Genomic DNA, 24161 nt, shown 5'->3' on the forward strand with positions numbered 1-24161 from the left:
CGTTTCTCAGCCTCTCCTGTCTTACACAAAATAGGCTTTTCTTTGTGGGCTCAAGAGAAGGCCACCTCCCTGACACCATCTGCATGATTCATGTTGAGCGGTTCACACCAGTGCCGGCTTTGCTCTTCAACGTAAGTGATCTCAAGACTGGGGCTGAAAGCAGTTGTGGGGGAACTTTAGTAACAGTAGATACAACTATTCTTAGCTCCCCAGAAGCTCTAAAGAAGATTCTAAGAGAAAAACTGTTGCTGGACCATCCACCGTGGGCAAGGCACCGTGCTAACTGCTGCAGCGGTCCTTGAGAGAACCCATGTTCTCTAAGGAACGGGGACCTCCTCTGGTCTAGGATATGGCATACAGTCCATGGACTGCACTGTAATGACTGCTGCAGCAGACAGTGATGCAGTATTTAAGGGAAGAAATGGTCAGCTCTGTGGGGGTAGAGGGTGAATGAGGAAAGACTTCTTGGAGAAAGTGAATTTGAAGTGGACTTTTATGGTTAAGGTTGCAAATGGTAGAGATGGATGGGCTTTAGGTTAAGAGAAACGGCATCAAAAAGCCCGGAGGTAAAGCAGCGTGGAGTTGGGTGGCAGAAGGCAAGAGCTGGAAGTGTAGGTCAGAGCCATTCTGGAGAGGCTCTGGGGCAAAAGCTATTTGAGGAATTGTTTTGAGCTGCGCTGTACAGAGGAGGAACCTGACAAGGCTTTGAACGATGGGCTGAAAAAGGCTACTGACTTAATAGGAAAGGAGTGAGGTGTTGAAACAGGATGGGAACAGAAAAGGACAGTTGAGGAGACTGAGGACTTGACGGGGGAGATAAAGGAGACTGGAAAGTGCCTTGCGTGACAAAGGCTGTGAGAGAAGCTGACGTGGGCTTCTGCCTGCAGGGTCTCATGGCACTGATCTACTTGTGTGTGGAGGACATCTTCCAGCTCATTAACTACTACAGCTTCAGCTACTGGTTCTTCGTGGGGCTCTCTATCATGGGTCAGCTCTATCTGCGCTGGAAGGAGCCTGCTAGGCCTCGTCCTCTCAAGGTAGCTCTTCTCCATCCCACCTCTGCTGCACCTGCTCTGTGCTCTGCTCTTCACAGGAGGTAGCGTTACCTTGGCTGTCCACCCTGAGCTGTCTAACCAACCTGCACTTGTTTCTTCTGCGCCCTTAGCTCAGCCTTTTCTTCCCCATCGTCTTCTGCCTCTGCACCATCTTCCTGGTGGCTGTTCCACTCTACAGTGATACCATCAACTCCCTCATCGGCATTGGCATTGCCCTCTCAGGCTTGCCCTTTTACTTCCTCATCGTCAGAGTGCCGGAACACAAACGACCTCGTTGCCTCCGCAGGATTGTGGGTAAGCCTTGGATCCTCAAGTCGGCTCAGCTATTGTACAGCCTGGGTTTTTTTTTTTTTTTTGGCTTTGTCTGCAAATCTCGTCTCCCAGGTCACCTATGCCGTAGCCCCTATCAGTTGTTGAGGCTTAGCTGTAATTGTCCCCTTGGGCCCAACCCCATTCAGTGCCGCCTGAACTCAGCCCAGTTGACCTCTTCTCAGTTTTGACTCAAATTTCTCTTTGTAGCATCTGCCACGTGGTACCTCCAGGTCCTATGTATGTCAGTTGCTGCAGAGATGGATTTGGAAGATGGAGGAGAGATGCCCAAGCAACAAGATCCCAAGTCTAACTAAACACCACAAGAAATCTTAAGATGTGGAAAGCAGGGGCCTCTTATCTCCTACTGGCTGGCACCAAGGAAGTTGAAAACGAAAGCTCACTTCTTTGGAGGCACCTGTCCGGAAGCTTCCTAGGCAGCTTCCACAGCCTATGAACTTGCTGAGATGGAGAGTAATTTATTATTTTTTTTGCTACACATTGTTCCAGATTTAACGGGATGACACAGCAGACCACCGTGGGGAGCGTGCCAGGTGTGGGCGTGGACGTGCCAGGAGCACACTCCCATGCTGATGTTCACTCACCGCCAGTGTGCCCACCCACTCCTCTTTTCCAGGCAGAAAGACCCAATCATCCTCCCAACTTCCTCTCTCCATTAGAGAGACGTGAAACTGTCACAGGTGCTAGACAATAAAAGGGTATGTTCCTGAGCTCTGAGTGGCTTCATTTTTTTATAGTGTCTCAAGGACAGCTCCCATTAGCCTGGCAGGAAGACTAAAAACAATCTTATGCTTGAAAGAATCTGAGTATCTCTACCCTCTTGAGCCAGTTGCTGAAGGCTGACGCGACCAGTCGCTACACAAGAGAACACCTAAGCTGCTGTAGCAAAATGCTCGGCTGTTAGACAAAAGCTCTATCAACTTCCGCTCCTCTTAATTATCACGAAAAACTTAAGCACATCTACTTCTTGAAGGATGTATTACAGGTAATCTTGGGGTAAATGAATGTGGTTCTTCCAGATACAATCTCCACTCATCAGGCATACCTCTGACAAGGCGAATACGGACAGGACAACACATCTAAGCCCTTAATGCCAGGTTACAACGCGGAGACGCCTCGTAGGAGCATGGGCCAGCAAGAGGAATCACCACCCAACCTGTTCTTTTTTCTGAAGCACTTAATCCATTTCCCTGTTTAATAAGTGTCAGGAAGCAGCAGGTAGTACAGAGGTTTACTAGCTCTGTGGACAGGAAGATCACGTGGCTCCCCAGTGTTCTTTCACCCTTAGGTGGAGAAGTCTGTAGTGGAATCCACTTTTAAAGCGAACATCAACATGTCCCAGTTTCTAGGTCTGGGGCAAGGACCCAGCATCAAATCTTGTTCTAAGGCTGAGTCTCTGAAGAGAGGTCCTGCCAGGATGAACAGGGAACAGAATTCAGCCAAGTGTGTCACGCCAGGGACGCTTTTCCTGTGGTTTGTTGCTGCTGCTGTTGGGCGTGTTGGGAGGGTTATTCTTTCCATGCTGCAGCAGAGGGTTGTGGGTAAAGGTCTGTCGTAAGGGACCTGGGCGGAAGAAGAGAAAACAAATCTTGAGGAACAAAGGAAAGGAAGAAACAAAGAGCCGAATTTAGCCTGCAAGGGTTCCTTACCCCTGGCCGCCAGCTGCAAGTGATCCCGCATGCGTCGTTCACGCTCCTGCAGCTGATGCGCCATCTCGGCGTTCTTCCAGCCTGCGGAGAGGGGTAAGACACTGGTCCCGGACCCACCTCTCGAGCACTCCCCTCCGGTCCTGTCCACAGAGCACAGGCCCTTACCTCTTTTGAAGCTCTTTATGAAGCCTTCCCGGGGAGGTAATTTGTCTGGGTCGTGCACAACGCGCGGGGGCATTTTAAGTACAGTGCGTACAGCTGGAATACGGAGGCAGGCCACCTGGCCCAGGGAAAACACATTGGAGGAGAGCCAATACATGAACACTGCCTGGACGAGAAGAAGAGAAGGCACTCAGAAGCTGCGGCCCTGGTCAGCTTGCCGGGAGACTTGGAGCCAGCCCCTGAGCCGTTACCTACCGCAGGGAAATGGATAGTTATAGGCAAGACTGCCAGGGGCATCACTCTGATAAAATTTCTCATCCACTGAAGGTCAGAACTTTGCATGCCAGTTTCAGCACCTAACTGCAAAAAATAAAAATAAAAGAAGAATGCATGTCAATTTTAGTTGACTGTGGCTCAGATTTCTTACCCATCAACTCTATTTCTCCCAGGAGTGAAGAACGACTATTCTATACAACTACTTTCCCCTCACTCCCCATTCCTCTGCAGGCCTGGCACTTGGCAAACCTGGGCTTACCTCAAGGACACCCCACATTGTAGCGGTGACCACCAGAGGTAATATGTAGGTGGGGTCAGATAGTGTGAGATCCTGGAACCACCAGAGGCCACCCGTCTGCAGGCTGGGCACGGGAAGGTTAGCCATTTCTCTCAAGGCAATGAAGAAGGAGATGAAGATCGGGGCCTATGACACAGGATAAACAGTGTCAGGACCCTTTAGTAGAAGGGACATTCTAATTACTCCATTACGGAAACCCATGTGGCATAATATCACCACTACATGCTTTCTGGGGGTCTAGGGCATGAGTAACATAGGAAAGGTATCTGACTAGTTCTGGATGAAATTAAAGAAGCGAAATTTTTTTTGCTCACCTGAGTCAGAGGTAGAATGAGAGGTCTAAAGAGTTTAATATCATGCTTTTTCTGGTAGAAAGTCATCTCCGAGGATGCCCTGTAAACTGTGAAGGGAGTGGAAGTGAACGCCTGGCCTGACAGCTAGGTCGGGGGAGGTGACCATCCTCATTACCTGGCTCATGAGATTTCTAGCTGACCCTGGCCAGTAACTGAAGCATCAGGCCCAAGAAGCAGGTGAATCTTAGAACCTGCCCAATTGTAGCAACTCGCAATTTAGGTTGCTCCCCCCGCCTCAGCTGAATGTCAGGGAAAGTGCAAACATGGTCCTCTCCCACGCTCATTCTGCAACTGACTCACGTTCAGTGTGGTTTCCTGTCAACTTGGCCTCTCTGATTCGAGCAGAAAACCTCTGGATCTCTGGCAAATGGTTGTGGATCTTGGCTGCCTCTCGCTGGCCCTTCACGATGAGAGGAAACACCAGGCAGCGGGCAAGGACTGTACCTGGAAAACACAAACTAAGACTGGAGTGAAATTCAAGCCATTCTGCAGCTAGAAGGCTGAAGGTTTTTAGGTCCTCACTGAAAGGGTCTCTCACCCCAGAGTTTTCCACCCTGTGACTCATGCCCAAAGGGCCCCAAAACAAAAGGCATGGGTATGACTTAGTTCCTTCGAGGCTCAGTCCTCTGCTTTGATATCAAAAGTCTGGCATTAACTTCTCTAGGCAAATGACCAGGAATCTCATTTGTTTTCTTGAACATAAAGGTGACAGAAGCCACTTTTGAGGATCAATGGACTCCTTTTCCCCTCAACTCTAAGTGTAACCCCAACATACATAACAAATGAAATCAAGCTGCCCTGGGTGAAGAGATAATCTGACTATAGGATTGTTCCAGCTCTGGCCTTTGCTTTGCTCAGAAGCACTTTTACAGAACTCTGGGGCCCCCAGGAATGAAGTCTGAGAGCCACTTTCCTGGAAATACCTGGATTGGAGGTAATCTGGTGGCTAGTGCTTTAGCTCCTTCCTATTTCTTTTCTTATACTTCCTATTTCTTGATCATTTCAAACAATATTTATTTAGTTGATGATATCTGTGGGCAAGCAAGTGGACCTGGGCTGAGAAGAGACCTGGGGGGGGGGGGGATACAGGTTTAGGCTTTATCAACATAATGATGAGTGGTGTGAAGTGGACAGAGAAGGGAGCTAAGGATGGAACCTGGAATACTGGCACTCAAGGGGCAGGTAGAGTACTGAGCAATGGAGATGGGAGAGTGTGGTCAGAAAGACAGGAAGAAAATCGAGAAAGACAAAAGCCAAAAGAAAAAGAAAGGCAAAAGCCAAGGGACAGACTTCATGGTCTAAAGTGACTAGTGCAGAAAGGGCAAGTATGAAAAGAAAAGTGGACTAATAAATGATGTCACTGGTGGTTAGAACGAGGTGGTATAAGTCAGACTGCTGAGGGTCAAAGAATTGAAAAAAAGAAGCCCACTGGGTGCAGAATATTCTTTTAAATAATAGCTATGAAGGGAAGAAGAAAGGGTAGAAGTTAAAAGTGAACTAATAATGAGGGGAAGGAATTTTCCAAGAAACACATGGTACGCTTGAGCATGTCTATATGTTGAGAGTAGGACAATAAAGACGGAGACGTTCAAGACACAGGGGAGAGAAGGATGATTACTGGAGTAAGGCATGGGAAGAAACAGAACTTAAAGCACAGTTTTACCTTACAAGAGGAGCAATGTGAGTGTCTTCCAATGTGGGGGTTTAGGCACCTGACCTGACCTTCTGCTCTCCTGTACCAGGCAGCTTCATCGCTGTTAACGAGGTCCCCTTACTTGACCCCTATCCTCACATTCAAAAACCTATACTTCTTGAATCCCACATAACCCAGTGGTTTTATAATGCCCTTCAGGAAATACAGTGGAGTGCATCTAAGTGTCATGAATCTCCATCCCTCATCTGAATCATCTGCTTTTCTGATCTCTAAACTTCTGCAACTATTTTCTCAATCCACTCACAGAACTGCTTTCTCTAAAGTTCCTAAGTCCCCATTTCCTTTCCTCTACTCCTGTATAGGATATATTCCCCTTACATGCAGCAATGGCCCCCCACCAAGGGAGGCCTAGGTTAACATGCATAAATTCCAGTAAGTTCTGGATCAGTCCCACGGGGGTGTATGACCCCAGCCCAAGTTCAGTGAAGCTCTGTTCTGCAGCAGCCTGGATAATATCTGCAGTCTCTCCAGAAGCCACCTCAGGTACTGCTGTGGGTGGGGGAGTTGCAGGAATGACCGGAGGGGCCTGAACCTGTGCAGACAGGGGAAGGAAAAAAAAAAAAGAAAGAAAAAAGCCATGTGTTATAGTCAGTGTAAGGGGGAATACATAGAAATCGAGGTCCCCTTTATGGTAATCAGTACTGGGGTACTCTCTTGACTCCCTATTTCTCGTTCTCCAGGGTAGCCTACACTGTCCACAGAATTCAGAGCTTAAAAAGGACATTTTGAGCCAGGAAGTCCATTAAAAAATACATTATTTTTTGGATTTTGTGATGCTTGTGGTATTCGTCAGCCTTTTAAAAACCATTACTTTGTAAAGGTTTCTTATTCTAAGTAAATATTCCCATTCATACTTTTAAAAAAAGGATATTTTATTTCCCCCTCTAGGTAGGAAGATAAGTTACTCAGAATAAGACTTCATGACTCTCCTTCAAGTTGGGAAGTTACTTCTTGTATCAGTGTTTTCCAAACTTCTGTCATTTGAGTATTACTGGAACGATTTTGCATATACTGAAACTATTATAATTTTTCTTTAAGCAACTCAGTTTTTAAGATCAAAAATATCTACTTGGTCTCATCCTGAGAAAAAATTAATGTCCATGAAATCAGGGATATGCAAGTTATAATCATAGCTGTATAATTATAAATTGTGTCAACTGAAAAAAAAAAAAAAAAGCACAACCTAGAAGTTGAGAATTGTGTTTTATTTGGGGTATTACTGAGGACTTAAGCACAGGACACAGCCTCTTAGCGCTGAGGGACTGTTCTGAAAAGGTAAGGGAAGAGGAACCAGGATATAGAGTTTCTACAAACAACCAACCCACCCCCCAAAACCAGGTAATCAAACACCAAAAGATGACTGCTAATTAAATAAAAACCAGATGTTTCAAGTTAATGAGTTCAGCGCTTTTCTATGTTTGGAAAAGTCCAGGAGTCTGGGCTTACTGAAATCATTCCTTTGATACATACCTTAACTATCTAGGGCCAGTATCCTGTTTCTCCATCCTGAATCTCCTCAGGGTGCACTGTGGCTGCAGTGCCTGATGGCCCCAACATACTCTGTTTACTGATATGGTAGGTGACATTCTTTGTCCTCAGCACCTACTTCTAGGTCCTAAATTCAACCAACAATTGGGAGGCATTTCATGACCAATTTTGTCCCATGGCACTAGGAAGGCTGATTCATAGATTAGGCAAAGATTCTGCTGACGGGCCACTCAATGTGCTAATTTTTGGATCAAGCCCCTTTGATCTTAAATTCTCTAGTTTGCCTGTTGGACAAAGGATGTTGCCTGCCAGATCAGTAAACAAAGGATGCTGCAGCCATCAAGCCACCAGCCACCCTCAACTGTGTACCCTTGAGGGGATTTAGGATGGAGAAAAGCAGAATACTGGCGCTATAGAGTTAAGGTGTAAATCAAAGGAATGATTTCAATGAGCCCAGACTCTTGCATCATTCCATACATAGAAAAGTGCTAAATTCATTAACTTGAGATGTCCGGTTTTTCTTTAACACTCATCGTTTGATGTTCTGGCTACCTGGTTTGTTTTTTTGTGTGTGCAAAACTGCTGTATGTCCTGGCTCCTCCCTTATCTTTTTGGAGTAGTCCCTCAGAGCTACCTGAGAGGCTGTCTTCTGGGCTTAAGTTCTCAGCAAGTCCACTGAGTAAAACATAATTCTCAACTTTTAGGTTGCTCATTTTTTTTTTTTCAGTCAACAATTCTGGTGACCACCAAGGAACCCAGAGCAGACATCTCTCCCTCACCTGAACTGAGGATCCAGGGCCTGTTACCAGCAGAGGACTCTTGGGCCTGTCTGCCTCCTTGGAGAGTTCAGCCGAATTTGAGTCATTCTTGGATCGCTTGATTACTGGTTGATGAGTCCGAGTTTTACTTGGTAGTGTCTAACAGGTACCTTGGCTCCCCAGTTAAAAGCTATTGGGGAGTGACCCCCCCACCCCAAACCCGCCCCTAGCTGAAAGCTACTGGGGGAGCCCAGTTGAAAGACTGGGAGTTGCTCAGCTGAGACACTGAGGAGTCTGGACTGGGTGATTAGGTAAGAGGCTGGCCTAACATCTTTGCCTCCAACTAACACTCTTGCCAAGAGTGTACATACATACTTTACATACGTACAAAACTTATACTTACAAGTACTCACTTAATTGGGAATTAAGGAAATCTTGCCCTGAAAATGGCCAAGATGGGGCTCTTTCACTGCGTATGCAGTTAAGTTACAGAAAGCGGCTTGATAAAACATCTTTTCAGAATTCTGACCTTAAAAAAATAAAAGCCCTTCTAGGGGGAACTTGCATGTCTCTCCCTGTGTCTTTGAGATGCAAATGTCCCATCTGATCTTCTTAGGTGTGCGAGTGCAGGTGTGTATGTGTGTTGTCTTGGGAGAACCTGGTCTCTGCCATGCAGAGGGAACATATATTTTGCAGCCAAATGAACAGACTAAAATTCTCAGCAGTCTTCTTCCTGACTATGCCAACTCGCAGGGGCTTTTTGCCATTTTAACTTTTGCTGTGTCAGCCTGTACAACAAAAGCCTTTACTTTCTTACGCTATTTTTGGGAGTAAACTTTCTTTATGTTGGTTAGGTGGCATCCTTTGCATTCTCTTGGGGGGATGCTTCTTGTGTCTTTATTGGTTTGAGTCAAGATTAAGATACATTTCATTAATGGCCAGATGACAGGTCTTTTAAAGTGGAAAAACTCTGAATTGGTAAATCTGTAGAGTCCCATTATAAACAGCTGTTTTATAGGGACCCATGGAAAAACCAAATTAGAAGGTGGAAAAATATATATAATGGTTAACCTAAGAACTCCTTTAGTTTTTTTGTTTAATCAAACAAAAAACTGGTTTGGGAAGCCTTATTCCTGGTCTCTGCTTCCCCTCAATGGGTGTTACAGATGCAAAAACAAAAACAAAACCAAAAAAAACAACAATTAATGTTAATTAGGTTCATTAACAGGAAGATAAGAAAAAACTGAAGGGAAAGTCTAGAGACTTTTTCCCAACAAGGTGGACATTTTAAAGGGACTTGCCCCAAAAGATAAAAGAAATCTCTAGATTGGTTTTTAAGAAATGGAATAAATAAAATTGACGTTAATGGGACTAAAACAAAAGGTTTTGGCACAATACTACCTAAGGCTGGATGGGTTTTAGCCCCCTTTAGGGACTCCCATGATCCTCAACATTAAAGGGCCTCACACAAGTCTGCTTTATTTACCCCAGTTTAAAATATATATATATATGTTCAAAAGGCTAGAAGAAAATTACATTGAGATACTGACCAACAATTACTTGGGGCAACATATAGGCCAATTAATCAAATCAAAAGATTGACAGGGACTTCCCTGGTGGTCCAGTGGCTAAGACTCCGAGCTTCCAATGCAGGGGGCCCAGGTTCGATCCCTGGTCAGGAAACTAGATCCCACATGCTGCAACTAACAAGTCACATGCTGCAACTAAAGATTCCACATGCTGCACCTAAAGATCCTGTATGCAACAACAAAAGGATCCCGCATACCGCCGCATGCTACAATGAAGATCCTGCAGCCAAATACATACTCGTAAATAAACAAACAAACAAGCATAAAAAAAATTGACAAAGGGTCTGAGTCCCTTGGATAAACCACTCACTGCGGACCCCAGTGTCTTTTATTATTTTTTTTAAGTATTTATTTATTTGGCTGCACTGGCTCTTCACTGCGGCATGTGGGCTTCTGGGCTCAGTAGTTGTGGCACGTGGGCTCAATAGTTGAGGCACGCAGGCTTAGTTGCCCCTTGGCACAGGGGATCTTAGTTCCCTGACTAGGGATTGAACCCGCGTCCCCTGCATTCGAAGGCGGATTTTCAAACCAGTGGACCACCAGGGAAGTCCCCCAGTGCCTTTTATACAGAATACCATTTTATATGGTCAGCATAAAAAGAAAGGTTTCTGGACTCCTATAAGACCAAGGCTTGTTGATGGGGTCCTAATAGAAACTAAAGTTAAAGGTAAAAAGGTTGAAAGAATGGAGACAAAAGTTTATAAACATTGGTATTAAAAGGGCTTTATAGGGACTTCCGTGGTGATGCAGTGGTTAAGAATCCGTCTGCCAATGCAGGGGGCATGGGTTTGATCCCTGGTCCAGGAAGACCCCACATGCCGCAGAGTAACTAAGCCCGTGGGCCACAACTATTGAAGCTCATGCACCTAGAGCCCGTGCTCTGCAACAAGAGAAGCCACCGCAACGTTCTAGAAGCCCAAACACCACAAGGAATAGAAGCCTCTGCTAGCGGCAACTAGAGGAAGCCCGTGTGCAGCAAAGACCCAATGTAGCCAAAAATAAATTAATAAATTAAAAAAAGGGGGGGGCTTTATATAAAATGGTTACATCTCTTTTGCCTAATTACATTATGGAATAACCATGTTTTACTAGGGAATCCTTCCCTGACTGATATTATAAGACAGGGCATATAAATCTGTCCCTCAGGAAATATAATTATACACACTAAAGGAAACCAATAGGGTTACCTGGGCCTGCACAATATAAAGTAAAAACTGGGAGAATATTCAGGGGCTAATAAAAAAATAATAGAGATTTTGCTCTGGATTTAACCTGCAAACTTAGAAAGAGGACTTTTGCTGAATGTCTTATGCAAGCTTTTAAAGGCATGAGAAATTAAACCCTAAAATTCTAGAACACAGAACTCTTGAGTGTAAGTTTAGCTGGAAATCTTCTCAGTGATACAAAAAAGAAAATATAGTTGGGCAAATCAATCTTTTAATATCATTTAGGCGGCAAACCAGTTCTTTGGAGAATTAAAAGCAACTGTCTTTGTCTTACAAATCTCTACAAATCAAAAATATAAATACAGCCCACAATGACCAGAGCCTAATTAGCTCAGTTGGGTAAAATCTGAAACCAAGGGAAAAAGAGAAAAAGACCTTTTAAAACTCTAACTGGGGCTTCCCTGGTGGCTCAGTGGTTAAGAATCTGCCTGCCAATGCAGGGGACATGGGTTCGATCCCTGGGCGGGGAAGATCCCACATGCCTTGGAGCAACTAAGCCTGTGCGCTGCAACTACTGAGCCTGTGTTCTAGAGCCGGCGAGCCACAACTATGGAGCCCATGTGCCACAACGACCAAAGCCCGAGCACCTAGAGCCCGTGCTCCACAGCAAGAGAAGCCACCTCAATGAGAAGCCCATGCACCGCAACGAAGAGCAGCCCCCGCTCTCTGCAACTACAGAAAGCCTGTGCGCAGCAACGAAGACCCAAAGCAGCCAATAAATACATACATACATTTATAGGGGAAAACAAAAAAAACAAACTCTGTTAGAAAGGCTCCCTCACTCAAAATCTAGTTCATACCCTTTAAGTCAGCGGTCCCCCACCTTTTTGGCACCAGACTGGTTTTGTGGAAGACACTTTCCATGATGGTTCAAGTGGTAATGTGAGCTATGGGGAGTGGCTGATGAAGCTTCGTTTGCTTGCCTGCCGCTCACTTCCTGCTGTGGGGGCCGGTTTCTAACAGGCCACAGACCAATACCGGTCTGCAGCCCAGGGGTTGGGGACCCCTGCTTCAAGTGATCTGTATTTGTTTTTGAAATCTTTTGTCACTTTGCTTAAGTGAATAAGTATTGTTTTATAGTGATCTATGATCCTATGTGATCATGTGTTTGGAAATCTTTTTGATATTTTTGACAAGCTTACAAGCAACAAATTCTAACTTTGTTGGAGTTATTTCAACCTCCAGCTAACTCTGGGATACTTCAAAGAAACCCTGAGTCATCTCAGACACAAACTTAAACTAATTCGGCTTATTCTGCATGTTTAAATTACTTGAGAAACATTGTCAAGTAACTGGAGATAAACCTTAGCTTATATTGTACAGGTAAATGTCATTAACATAGATATTCCGAAATTTATATGGAATTCCTAAAATTCCCAGTATGTTATCAGTCATAATTCTAGTTATTATCTTAAAATGTTGTATGTCATAGAAATATCCAAGTTTCTTGTGAATTACATTGTAGTCAGATCTTTAACCATGACATTTTAAGTCTTCTGTCATTTATAGACAACCACTGTTTTACTCTGGTGCTTTTATAACATGAAGATCTTCAGGAAGATTCATAAAAACAACTTTTTGGGGCTTCCTTGGCAGTCCAGTGGTTAAGACTCTGCGCTTCCACTGCAGAGGGTGCAGGTTCAACCCCTGGTCAGGGAACTGAGATCCCACATGACACGTGGCCAAAAAAATAAAGAACTTTTTGACAAATATAAGTTTCTGATAACTTTCAGATCATACCACTGACTTGGGTAAAAAATTACAAAACTAAGGAAAAACTTGATGACTTCATCCAAATCAATAGGAATTACATGGGACCAAGTGAACTGATAAATATGATTTATAATTTTCTGAAATATGCTGGCTTTTAATCTTTGTTTTCCAGAAAACCTTTCCTCTTACGCTATGACTTAAAGCAAGCTGATAAAGTATACCTTCGCAAACAAAGATTAAACATTTATCTTTTTCTCTCTACCTGATCCATTCAGAATTTGGCTTCTCAAGCTGGCTCCCTGTGGTCTTGATGGTTTATTGTGGCCAGAGTAAAACTAGTTATACTAATCATTAATTTGTTCTCTTTCCAAATTGTTTATGCCTTGTATTTCACTCTGATGTACTATGATCTGATTAATGTTAGTAGCTATAGTACTTATCCTATCTTATTTTACTTTAACTTTTAATTTTTACTTTTGGCTGCGTCGTGTGGCATGCAGGATCTTAGTTCCCTGACCAAGGATCGAACCCACGCCCCCTGCATTGGAAGCACAGAGTTTTAACCACTGGTCCGCCAGGACAGTCTCCCCGTCTATTTTAGAAGACTGTCTCTTGCATTACCCAATGTGTAACCATGGCTAAAAGTCTTGAGACAGTTGATCATATATATAACTCTACACAGAATACTGTAATAGTGCAACTCTAGATATGGGAAGAAGCAACAAGGGAAAACATTTCCTGGATCATAACAGACTAGTAAGACAGGTGATCCAGAGAATTTTAGATTATGAACAAGGGCCTAAGCCAAAAATCAACACACTGAGTGGCCTACAAACAGAATCTTCCCCTGATCTAGGAATGTGTCTTCCTAGCAATGTGGGACAAAATTGGTCATGGAATGCCTCCCAAAAACACTGGTTGAATTTATGACCAAGAGAGGAGGCCATATGGACAAAAAATGTTGCCTGTCATATCAGTAAACAAAGGATGTGGGGGCCATCAAGCCATCAGCCACTGCAGCCACCTTGAAGGGTGCACCCTGAGGGGATTCGAGATGCAGAAAAGTAGAATACTGGCCCTACAGAGTTAAGGTGCATATCAAAGGAATGATTTCAATTAATCCAGACTCTTGCACCTTTCCTAACATAGAAAAGTGCTAAACTCATTAACTTGAGACATCTGGTTTTTCTTTAATTAACAGTAATCTTTTGATGTTCTGACTACCTGTTTTTGTTTTGTTTTTCTGCAAAACTCCTGTATATGCTGGCTGGAACAGCTCTGGAACAGTCCCTCAGAGCTGAGAGGCTGTATCCTAGTTAAGTCCTCAGTAATGCCACAAATAAAACACAATTCTCAACTTTTAGGCTGTGTATTTTTTTTTTCAGTTGACAACTCTTATCTGCTTTTTTATTTTTTTGCTGCACCCTGCAGCTTGTGGATTTTATACTTATGAAAATACCAAGTTAATTTTTTTTCTTGCTGACAACTCTGCAACAGAAATAATATGAACTTACTGACCTTCAGTAAACCTAGGTACAAAAAAGGACATGTCTATACTGATTAAATCAGCAAACTTAAGCTAGCTTTAATAATTTAATAATTATTAATTTAATATTGAGTATTTCCTAGATCACGTAAACCTGGAATTCATTCTGGTCAGTTTCCTTTATATTTAAAAATATTTAATTTGTAAGTGCTTACTTTTAAGTCAATTAAATAGAGGTCTCTTACAAATTTAATTTTGAGATTATATCCAGAGGTAGTGACATCTCATACATATAATGTGTACACAGACATGTAAACAGACAAAACTAGAGATTTTATAGCTTCACTAAAAAAACTTAGTTATGAATCAGGTATTGCAATACAAACTTACTAGTTTATAAATAACAGTTGGAATAAATTAAGTTCATTTGTTCAGATGACCAAGGCTTTGCTATTTGTAGAAAAGACTTTTAAGATTTGTATTTCTCCTTGATAAACCCTATGGAGGGTATGAACTAGATTTTGGGTGAGGGAGCCTTTCCACTGCTTTTAATTTTAAAAGGCCTTTCCCTGCCTTTTTTCCTCTTTGGTTTCAGGTTTTACCCGATTGAGCTCAGGCTCAGATCTTTGTGGGCTCTATTTACACTTCTCATTTGCAGAGATTTTCAAGACAAAGACAGCTGCTTTTAATTCCCAAAGAAGTGATTAGTTGCCTAAATGATACTAAAAGATTGATTTGCCCAACTGTCTTTTCTTTGTCTTTTTAATATCACTGAGATTTCCAACTAACCTGAAAATCAAGAGTTCTACATTATAGAACTTTAGGGTTCAATTTATCATGTCTTCGAAAGTATGGACAAGGCATTCAACAAAGGCCCTCTTTATGAGTGCACCGGTTAGACCCAGAGCAAATCTCTATTACCATTTTTATTAACCCCGGAATATTAGCTCCCAGTTTTTGCTTTATATTGTTCAGGCTCTGGTAACCCTACTGGTTTCCTTCAGCACGCTCAATTAATATTGTCTGAGAGACAGATTTATATGCCCTGTCAAAATAATACCAGGCAGGGGAAGCATTCCCCAGTGAGACATAATGTCTATCCCACAATTTAATTAGGCAAAAGAGCTGTAACCACCTTACATAAAGCCCATTTAAATATACCAATTTTGATAAATTTTTATCTCAATTCTATCAGCTTCTATACCTTTAACTTTAGTTTCCATTAGGATCTCATCAACAAGCCTTGGTTTTAAAAGGAGTTCAGAAACTTCCTTTTCATCCCGATCATTTAACCTATTTTTGTATATAAGGTTCTGGGGTCCCCAGTAAGAGGTTGAGTCAAGGGACTTGCTCTTTTAACTTGATCAATTGGCCTAACTGTGGTCCCAAGCAACTGCTGGTCAGGTATCTCAGTGTAAGTTTCTCCCAGCCTTTGGGAGGGAGGAGGTGGAGGTGGCGGGAAGAGAAGTGTGTGTATGTATACACACTGGGAACCAATAATGTTTGGTCCATCCAACCTCAGGTAGTGTTGTGTCAAAACCTTTTGTTTTAACCCTGTTAACATCCATTTTATTTATCTCATTTCTTAATAACCATCTAAAGATTTCTTTATCCATTTGGGACGAGTTCCTTTAAAATTTCCACCTTGCTGGGAAGTCTCTAGACTTTCCCTTCATTTTTTTTTAACCTGTTAATCAGCCTAATTAACATTTATTATCTTCATGTTTTTATTAGTATCTGTAAGACCTTCTGAGGGGAAGCAGAGACCAAAATAAGGTTTCTTAAACTTTTTTTTTTTAAACTAAGGGAGTTCTTAGGTTAACTCTTGTGTCTGTGTGTGTATTCACCTTCTAATTTGTTTTTTCATGGGTACCAGTAAAGCAGCTGTTTATAATGACAGATCTCTAAAAATTTACCAATTTAGAAGTTTTTCCAACTTAAATGATCCAATGGCTATTTACAGGTGCTATTTTAATTACAACTCAAACCAATAGGAAGCAAGAAGCATCCCAACAAGAGAGTGCAAAGGATGTAACCTTCACAAGATCTAGAAAGTTTACTGCTAAAAAACAGTCTAAGAAATTAAAGGTCTTTGTTGTATAGGCTGGTGCAACGAAGATTAAGATGACTGAAGTCCGAGAGTTGGAGCAGTCAGACAGAAGAATCTCAGTCTATTTGACTGGCTGCCAAATGTACACCATATGTGCACTTTCTGGATGGCAGAGACCAACTTCTCAACACACACACACACACACACAGGCGCCTAAAAAGATCAGGTAGAACATTTACATCTCAAAGACACAGAGAAAGAAAAGCAAGTTCCCTCTAGAAGGGCTTTAGTTTCTTTGTAAGGTCAGAATTCTGAAAAGATGTTTTATCAACCTGGCTTTCTCTAACTGCATACGAAATAAAAAAAAACTCCATATGGGCCATTTCAGGGCAAGATTTCCTTTAATTCCCAATTACACACTTGTAAGTATAAGTATAGAAACCCCGGCTTTCTGAAAAAATGTTAGGCCAGCTTCTCACATAAACACCCAGCCCAGACTGCTCAGAGTCTCTCAACTAACTCCCAGTATCTTTCAAATGGGGAGCCAAATAAATACCTGTTAGACACTGACAAATATAACAGGATCATCAACCCATAATTGAGAGATTCGAGAACTAGGAGAGACTCACCAAATTTGTCTGGATTCTTTGAGGGGGCAGATGGGCACAAGAGGCCTCTGCTGGTACCAAGGCTCCAGTTCCTCATAGAGTTCAGGCAGAGGGGAAAACTCTACTCTAGGTCCCTTCGTTGGTAGCCCAAACTGTCGACTGAAAAAAAAATGCACGACCTAAAAGTTGAGAATTGCGTTTTACTTGGGGCATTACTGAAGACTTAAGCCCAGGATACAGCTTCTCAGCTCTGAGGAATTGTTCTGAAGAGGTTAGGGAGGCGCCAGAATACACAGGAATTTTTGCAAAAAAACCAAACCAAACCCAAACAAACAAAAAATCCAGGTAGCCAAAAATACAGCTAATTAAAAACCAGATGTCTCAAGTTCATTAATTTAGTGCTTTTCTATGTATGGAAAGACAGAAGACCTTGGGCTTATTGAAATCATTCCTTTCGGACCTACCTTAATTATCTAGGGCCAGTATCCTGTTTCTCCATCCAGAATTCCCTCAGGGTGCACTGCTGGGGGTGGCTGCAGTGGCTGAAGGCCTCAACATCGTGTGTTTACTGATATAGCAGGTGACATTCCTTGTCCACACTTGACAGGCAATTATAACTTTTCTAATACACACATAGAATCACATCTCATATCACCATCAGTGGGTTGCCACCATTCTGGCAAACAACAGCCTTGTATGTAACAAATCTTTCCTCCTGTGCTCTCAATAACTTCCCCACTGATCTGAAAATCTATCCCAAGCAGAGATGTTATTATGTGGGGAGTTGGGTGGAGCGTGGACAAGAACTCTGCTCCACATTCCCCTCCCCCTAGTCGAAGCAAAATAAAAACAAATCCAGCAAGAAGCGCCTCTCTTAACATCGCACGCACGAATCATCTCTTACCTGGGCTTCTGCAAAAGAGATAGCAGAGGTACTGAGGCCTCGGGGGCCTGGGGCCGCGAGGAGGACATAGCGAGGGTGCCCGCAGCACCGGCCGGCTGGGAACCGGAGCCCGGTTGTGAGCGGTTTCCGGGGCCACTGGCAGGGCCCTGCGACGCTATGGAACTGAGTGGGTAAAAGCAGGATGGAGTCCTTTTATCGGGTGAAGTCACTCATTATGCTCACCCTTCACCTCCCCAAAAGACAGGCAGCCAGCTACCACAAATGAGGACACTGCTGCTCCCCGCGCTCAGGCTGCGAGCCTGAAGGCATGCAACCTGTGAGTCCCGCATCTCAGCTACAGCAGACCCACCCCCGGGCCCAGAGGTTGAGGCTGAGGATTCCTCAGAAGGGCTCACGCTTGTTCCCAAGAACATACCACTGAGCCCGCGGGGTCGGGGACGTAACCTTCCCGCGACCTCATGTGACCCAAGGCTAGGAGACGCAGGTCCCGGTGAGCAGATCAGCGTCTGCTCGTGTCCACAGCACGAGTCATTCCTGGCTCGGGTCACAGGGACAGGGTGGCATGCTGGCGCCCGAGCCCGGGCCATCCTTACCTGACGCTGGGGCCGTAGCAGGCGCAGAAGCTCCCGACGGCCGCATATCAACCCCAGCGCCATCTTGCCAGGAAGAGGCCCTGCGTTCGCGCCTGCGCACTCAGAACCGCAGCCTCGCGGGAGGAGGCCCTTTTGGCAATGGGCATGAAGCCAGAGCTGTTGCCACGCTCAGGAGACAGAGGAGGCTGGAGCTTGGCGGCCATATTTGAATTGGGTAAGAAGCCGCAGTGGGCCACATTAACAAGATCGCGCAGAGGGTGTTTTCGGGAAATTGAAGTTCAGAGCCGTATAACCGGCTTTCGTTAGTGGCTGCATAATCCTGCGGAGTTTTCTCTATCTTTTAAATGCGCGATTCTCCTAAGATGTGTTAGATTAAAAAATACGCTCTAGACGGTCTTAGCTGTCCTTGGTGTGGGTTTTTCCTGCCCAGTGATGTTCGATTCTTGTTGCTAGATAAAATTGTAATGGCAGATCCAGTGAAATTTGAGAGTGGTCGGAGTTTGATAGAAATTGTGGGAAGGCAGCTTCCAGGAAATATTTTCCTTCCAGATAAAAAGACAAAGCTTCAATAGGAGGCTTCATCTTTCTCTTTCTTTAGGGGTTGTTTGAGGAGCATCTTGTGACATTGAGGGAACAAATCTTTAAAGATGAAATGCAGGTAGTTAGGGAGTTTGGGGTTGACGTGTACTGCTATATTTAAAATGGATAACCAACAAGGAACTGCTTGTGTAGCACAGGGAACTCTGCTCAATATTATGTAACAACCTAAATGGGAAAAGAATTTGAAAAACAATAGATACATGTATATGTATAACTGAATCACTTTGCCGTACACCTGAAACTAACACGATATTGTTAATCAACTGTGCTCCAATATAAAATAAAAAATTCAAAAAAATTGTTCAAAAGAAGAAAGAGGTACTGATTTTAAAAACTAGTAGCTTAAAACTGACCCACACAAAACAGGTGGTCCACAAAACATTCTCCTTTCCTTCTGAAGGTTTTATGATGCATTGCTATCATTAACTAGTTTTTTAAATGGCAAATTGAGACAAACAGTTCTGAGACTGTTCTTCCACCGCTGATTAAGACTGGGGTGGCAGGTAATCTAAAACTGCCTATATCAAGTTAAAAAAAAAAAAAAGACTGGGGTGGCAGGTATTGGGAATGATATTCATTTAGTCTTCTGAGCTTTCTGGGCAGACTTGGTGACCTTGCCACCTCCATCTGCCTTCTTGTCCACTGCTTTGATGACACCCACAGCAACCATCTGTCTCATGTCATGAACAGCAAGATAGCCCAGAGGAAAAGAGAGAAGCTCTCAACACACATGGGCTTACCAGGAAGCATATCAACAAAGGCAGCATCACCTGATTTCAAGAATTTGGGGCCATCTTCTAGCTTTTTCCTAAAATGACCTACAATCTTCTCCTTTAACTCAGCAAACTTGCAAGCAATGTGAGCTGTGTGACAATCCAACACAGGTGCATATCCAGCACTGATTTGGCCTGGATGGTTCAAGATAATTACCTGAGCTGTGAAGCCAGCTGCTTCCATTGGTGGGTCATTTTTGCTGTAGCCAGCCGCATTGTCACGATGAAGATCTTTGACAGACATGTTCTTGACATGTCCCCAGGAAGGGATTCACTCAAAGCTTCATGATGCACTTCAACAGACTTTACTTCAGTTGTAACACTGACTGGAGCAAAGGTGACACCATGCCAGGTTTGAGAACACCACTCTCTCTTAGACCCACAGGGATAGTACTGATACCACCAACTTCGTAGATGTCTTGGAGGGGCAGATGCAAGGGCTTGTCAGTTGGATGAGTTGGTGGCAGGATGCAATCCAGAGCTTCAAGCAGCATGGTCCCACTGTCGTTGCCATCTTTACAGGTGACTTTCCATCCCTTGAACCAAGGCATGTTAGCATTTGGCTCCAGCATGTTGTCACCATTTCAACCAGAAATTGGTACAAATGCTACTGTGTCAGGGTTGTAGCCAATTTTCTTAATGCAGATGCTGTCTTCCTTAATGATTTCCTTGCATCTCTTCTGGCTGTAGGGTGGCTCAGTAGAATCCATTTTGTTAACACCAGCAATTATTTCACACCCAGAATGTAGGCCAGAAAGGCATGCTCACAGGTCTGCCCATTCTTGGAGATGCCTGCTTCAAATTCACCACCACCAGCAGCAACAATCAGGACAGCACAGTCAGACTGAGATGTGTCTCCAATCATGTTTTTGATAAAGCCTTTGTGTCCTGGGGCATCAGTGATGGTTACATAGTACTTGTTGGTCTCGGATTTCCACGGAGAGATATCAGTGGTGATACTATGCTCGAGTTCAGCCTTCAATTTATGCAAGATTCAGACATACTTGAAGGAGTTCTTTCCCATCTCAGCAGCCTCTCTCTCTCAAACATTTTGATGGTTCTTTAGTCGATTCCACCACATTTGTAGAACAGATGACCTGTAGTGGTACACTTGCCTGAAGCTATGTGTCCAATAACAACGATGTTGATGAGTCTTTTCCTTTCCCATTTTGGCTTAGATTTAGTGATGGTTTTCATGATACCTATGTCCTGGTGGCAAACCTGTTGTGAAAAAGCCTTTTGCACCTGTTTTTAATTCTTATTAGGCATATTAGGTTTTCCAAAGTGACTGATTGGCTGGCTTTCATTTAGAATCACAAATTAAAGAATCATGAATTAAGAAAGCCATGATGTTGGTGGTCACACAAACTTAAAAACAGCAATTTCTGTGACTTGGCTGTTTGCAAGAAGTGTGTGTGCGTGTGTGCGCATGTGTGTGCATGCATACGTGTAGTTGTAAGTGGGATTGGGGAGTGGAAGATTTATAAAAACTGTCATAGAGCCACAGGTTTTAGGCAGAGGAAGAAGGATAAAACCAAAATAGCAACTGGCTACACTGAGCTCATTTTTTCCCTTCCCTTCTGCTAGGAATTGAATGCTTGTGTCCCTCCAAAATTCATATGTTGAGGGCCAGTACCCAAGATGATGGTATGTGGAGGTGATACTGATCTGCACATAACTCTGAAAACAAAATTGAACATCCTTTAAAGGAACACAATACAATCTAGACACTCAACAATATAATATTCACATTGTTCAACATCCAATTAAAAATTACTAGGCATGCAAATTAGTAAAAAAATCGATAGGAGCAGAGAAAAGTCAATATAAACAGACCCAGAAATGACAGAGATGATGAATTAGCACACAGTGATATTTAAAAAACTATTGTAATTGTGCTCAAGGATTTAAGGGAAGAAGTTAACATAATGAGGAGAGAAATTGGAAGATTTGAAAAGAACTAGATGGAACTTACAGAGATGGAAAATACAATATTCAGAAAATGATTCACTGATGGGCTTAACAACATCTTACACAATGTAGGAGAACAGATTAGTGAACTTGAAGACAGCAATAGAAACCATCCAAACTATAACCAAAAAAATAAAAAATAAAAGGGGGAAAAAAGGCTAAAAAATTAAACAGAGTCTTAGTGACTTGTGGGATAATATTAAGTGGTATATCCTGCATATAGTTGAAGTCCAGGGGCAAGGGGAGAGGGACAGAGGAAACATTTGAAGAAATAATAGCTAAAAGTTTTAAAAAAATGATAAAAACTATAAATTCACAGGTCCAACCTTCCACAAATAGGATAAATACAAAATCATACCAAGCCACGTCATGATTAAATGGTTGAAAACCAGTGATAAAGAGAAAAATCCCCCTCATTTTATTGATATTTAATTGCCATATGACATATATGTTTAAGGTGTACAATGTGCTAATTTGATACATTGCAAAATTGTTATCACAATAAGGTTTGTTAACACATCCATCACCTCACATAGCTATCTTTTTTTTTTTTTTGTGGTAAGAACTTTTAGGATCTACTCAGTCAGCAGCTTTCAAGTATACAATACAGTATTGTTAACTATACTCACCGTTCTGTAATTAGATCCCCAGAACTTATTCACCTTATAACTGAAAGTTTGTACCCTTTGTCCACTTTCACCTATTTCCCCCAGCCCCTGCTCCTGGCAACAACCAATCTACTCTCGATTTCTATGAGTTAAGCTTTTTAAAGATTACACATACAAGGGAGATCGTATGTATTTGTCTTTTTATGTCTGACTTGTTTCTTAGTGTAATGCTCTCAATGTTCATGTTGTTGCAAATGACAAGATTTCCTCCTTTTTACAGTTAAATACTATTCCATTATATCTCTGTATCTCTATCTATAAATCTATATCACGTTTATCCATTCATCTGTCAGTGAACACTTGTTTCCATGTCTTGCTTATTGTAAATAATGCTGCAAAGAACATGGAAGTGCAGATATCTCTCTGGGCTAGAGATTTCATTTCCTTTGAATATATACACCGAAGTGGGATTACTGGATATAGTAGTTCTATTTTCAAGATTTTGAGGAACCTCCATACGGTTTCCATAGTGGCTGCACAATTTATATTCCCACCAACAAAGTACAGACATTCCCTTTTTTTCCATATCCTCATCAGCGTTTCTTATCGCTTGTCTTTTTGATAACAGCCACTCTGACAGGTGTGAGGTGATAATCTCATTATGGTTTGATTTGCATTTCTTTGATGATTAATGATATTGGCACATTTTCATATACCTGTTGGTCATTTGTATGTCTTCCTTGGAAAAATGTTTATTCGGGTCCTTTGCTCAATTTTAATCATATATTATTTTTCTTACTATTGAGTTGTATGAGTTCTTTATTTTGGATATTAACCCCTTCTCAGATATATGGTTTGCAAATATATTCTCTTATCCCATGAGTTGCCTTTTCATTTCATTTTGTTGATTTATTTTTTATTTATTTTTGCTGTGGAGAAAAACTTACAAGCAGCCAGAGAAATAGGCAAGCAAGAAGACGAGGAGACATTTTTAAAGTGAAGGAAGAAAACAATTCAGCCTAGAATTCCATTTTCAACAAAAATATCCTTCAAAAATGAAGCTGAAGAAAAGACATTTTCAGACAAACAAAAGTGGATAGAATTTGTCATTAGTAGACCTGCATTACAAGAGATGATGAAAGAAGCTCTTGAGGTTGAAGGAAAATGGAAACCAGGTGGAACCTAGACCTATACCAAAACTTCTTGCTTGCATTCTTTCTCTGTGTGCTAGACTGATCAGGAAAAAGAGAAAGAGGGAGAGGGAGAGGGAGAAGGGGAGAGGGAGAAGGGGGGGAGAGAGAGAGAGAGGGAGAGAGAGAGAGAAATTACTAATATTAGGAATGAAAGAGGGGACATCACTGCATATTCTGCAAACATTAAAAGAATATCAAAGCAATATTATGAACAACTCTATGCCAATAATTTCAACAAACTTAAATGAAATAACAAATTCCCGCAAAGGCACAAATTGTCAAAATGGACGTGAGAAAAAATACAAAATCTAAATAGCCCTATTTCTATTAAGTATATTTAATTTGTAATTTAAAAAATTTTCACCAAAAGCAAAATAAAACAAAGCAAACATAAAACCCTTTGAACCCAGTTGACTTTGCTGGTGGATTACACCAATCATCTTTCCTATACCAGACATAGGGAAGGAATAATACCAATCCTACACAAGTTATTCCAGAAAATAGAGAAGGTCACTTCCCAGCTTATTTTATGGGGCCAGCATAACCCTAATACTAAAAGCAAACAAGACATTACAAGTAAAGAAAACAACAGACCTATCCCTCATGGGCACAGAAGGAAAGTAACAAAGTATTAACAAATTGAATCCAGCAGTATGTATTGATAAAAATTATAGTACATCATATCCCAGGAATGCAAGTTTGGCTCAGCATTTGAAAAATCGATCAATATAATTCACCTACTAATAGAGTAAATTCAATAGTCA

The 24161-nt window shown here is 42.4% G+C and overlaps 2 protein-coding genes and 1 pseudogene across 4 annotated transcripts in view; 1 reads left to right on the forward strand and 2 right to left on the reverse strand.

Moving 5' to 3' along the window:
- Window positions 1-2095, forward strand: part of SLC7A7 (solute carrier family 7 member 7) — a 51639-nt gene extending 49544 nt beyond the window's left edge. For 2 of the 3 annotated variants that reach the window (XM_057721197.1, XM_057721198.1), the window contains 4 exons: window positions 35-131; window positions 888-1037; window positions 1166-1349; window positions 1575-2095. In XM_057721197.1, the coding sequence (XP_057577180.1) occupies window positions 35-131; window positions 888-1037; window positions 1166-1349; window positions 1575-1681 (538 nt within the window). In that variant the 3' untranslated portion in view covers window positions 1682-2095. The remainder of the gene's footprint in view (window positions 1-34; window positions 132-887; window positions 1038-1165; window positions 1350-1574) is intronic. The other variant, XM_057721199.1, reaches the window with a different exon arrangement.
- Window positions 2096-2346: 251 nt separating this feature from the next.
- OXA1L (OXA1L mitochondrial inner membrane protein) lies at window positions 2347-18362 on the reverse strand. Its single transcript, XM_057721202.1, has 10 exons — window positions 18253-18362; window positions 17660-17821; window positions 6156-6369; window positions 4424-4567; window positions 4085-4170; window positions 3732-3896; window positions 3452-3556; window positions 3200-3362; window positions 3035-3115; window positions 2347-2948 (listed from the first exon to the last, which is right to left on the reverse strand). The coding sequence occupies exons 1-10, from the start codon at window positions 18313-18315 to the stop codon at window positions 2821-2823; spliced, it is 1311 nt and encodes a 436-aa protein (XP_057577185.1). The 5' UTR covers window positions 18316-18362; the 3' UTR covers window positions 2347-2820.
- A 1064-nt stretch (window positions 18363-19426) lies between these two features.
- On the reverse strand, window positions 19427-20793 carry LOC130845280 (elongation factor 1-alpha 1-like; annotated as a pseudogene).
- Between the last annotated feature and the right edge of the window lie 3368 nt (window positions 20794-24161).

Source organism: Hippopotamus amphibius, chromosome 2, assembly GCF_030028045.1.
Source record: "Hippopotamus amphibius kiboko isolate mHipAmp2 chromosome 2, mHipAmp2.hap2, whole genome shotgun sequence".
NCBI lineage: Eukaryota > Metazoa > Chordata > Mammalia > Artiodactyla > Hippopotamidae > Hippopotamus > Hippopotamus amphibius.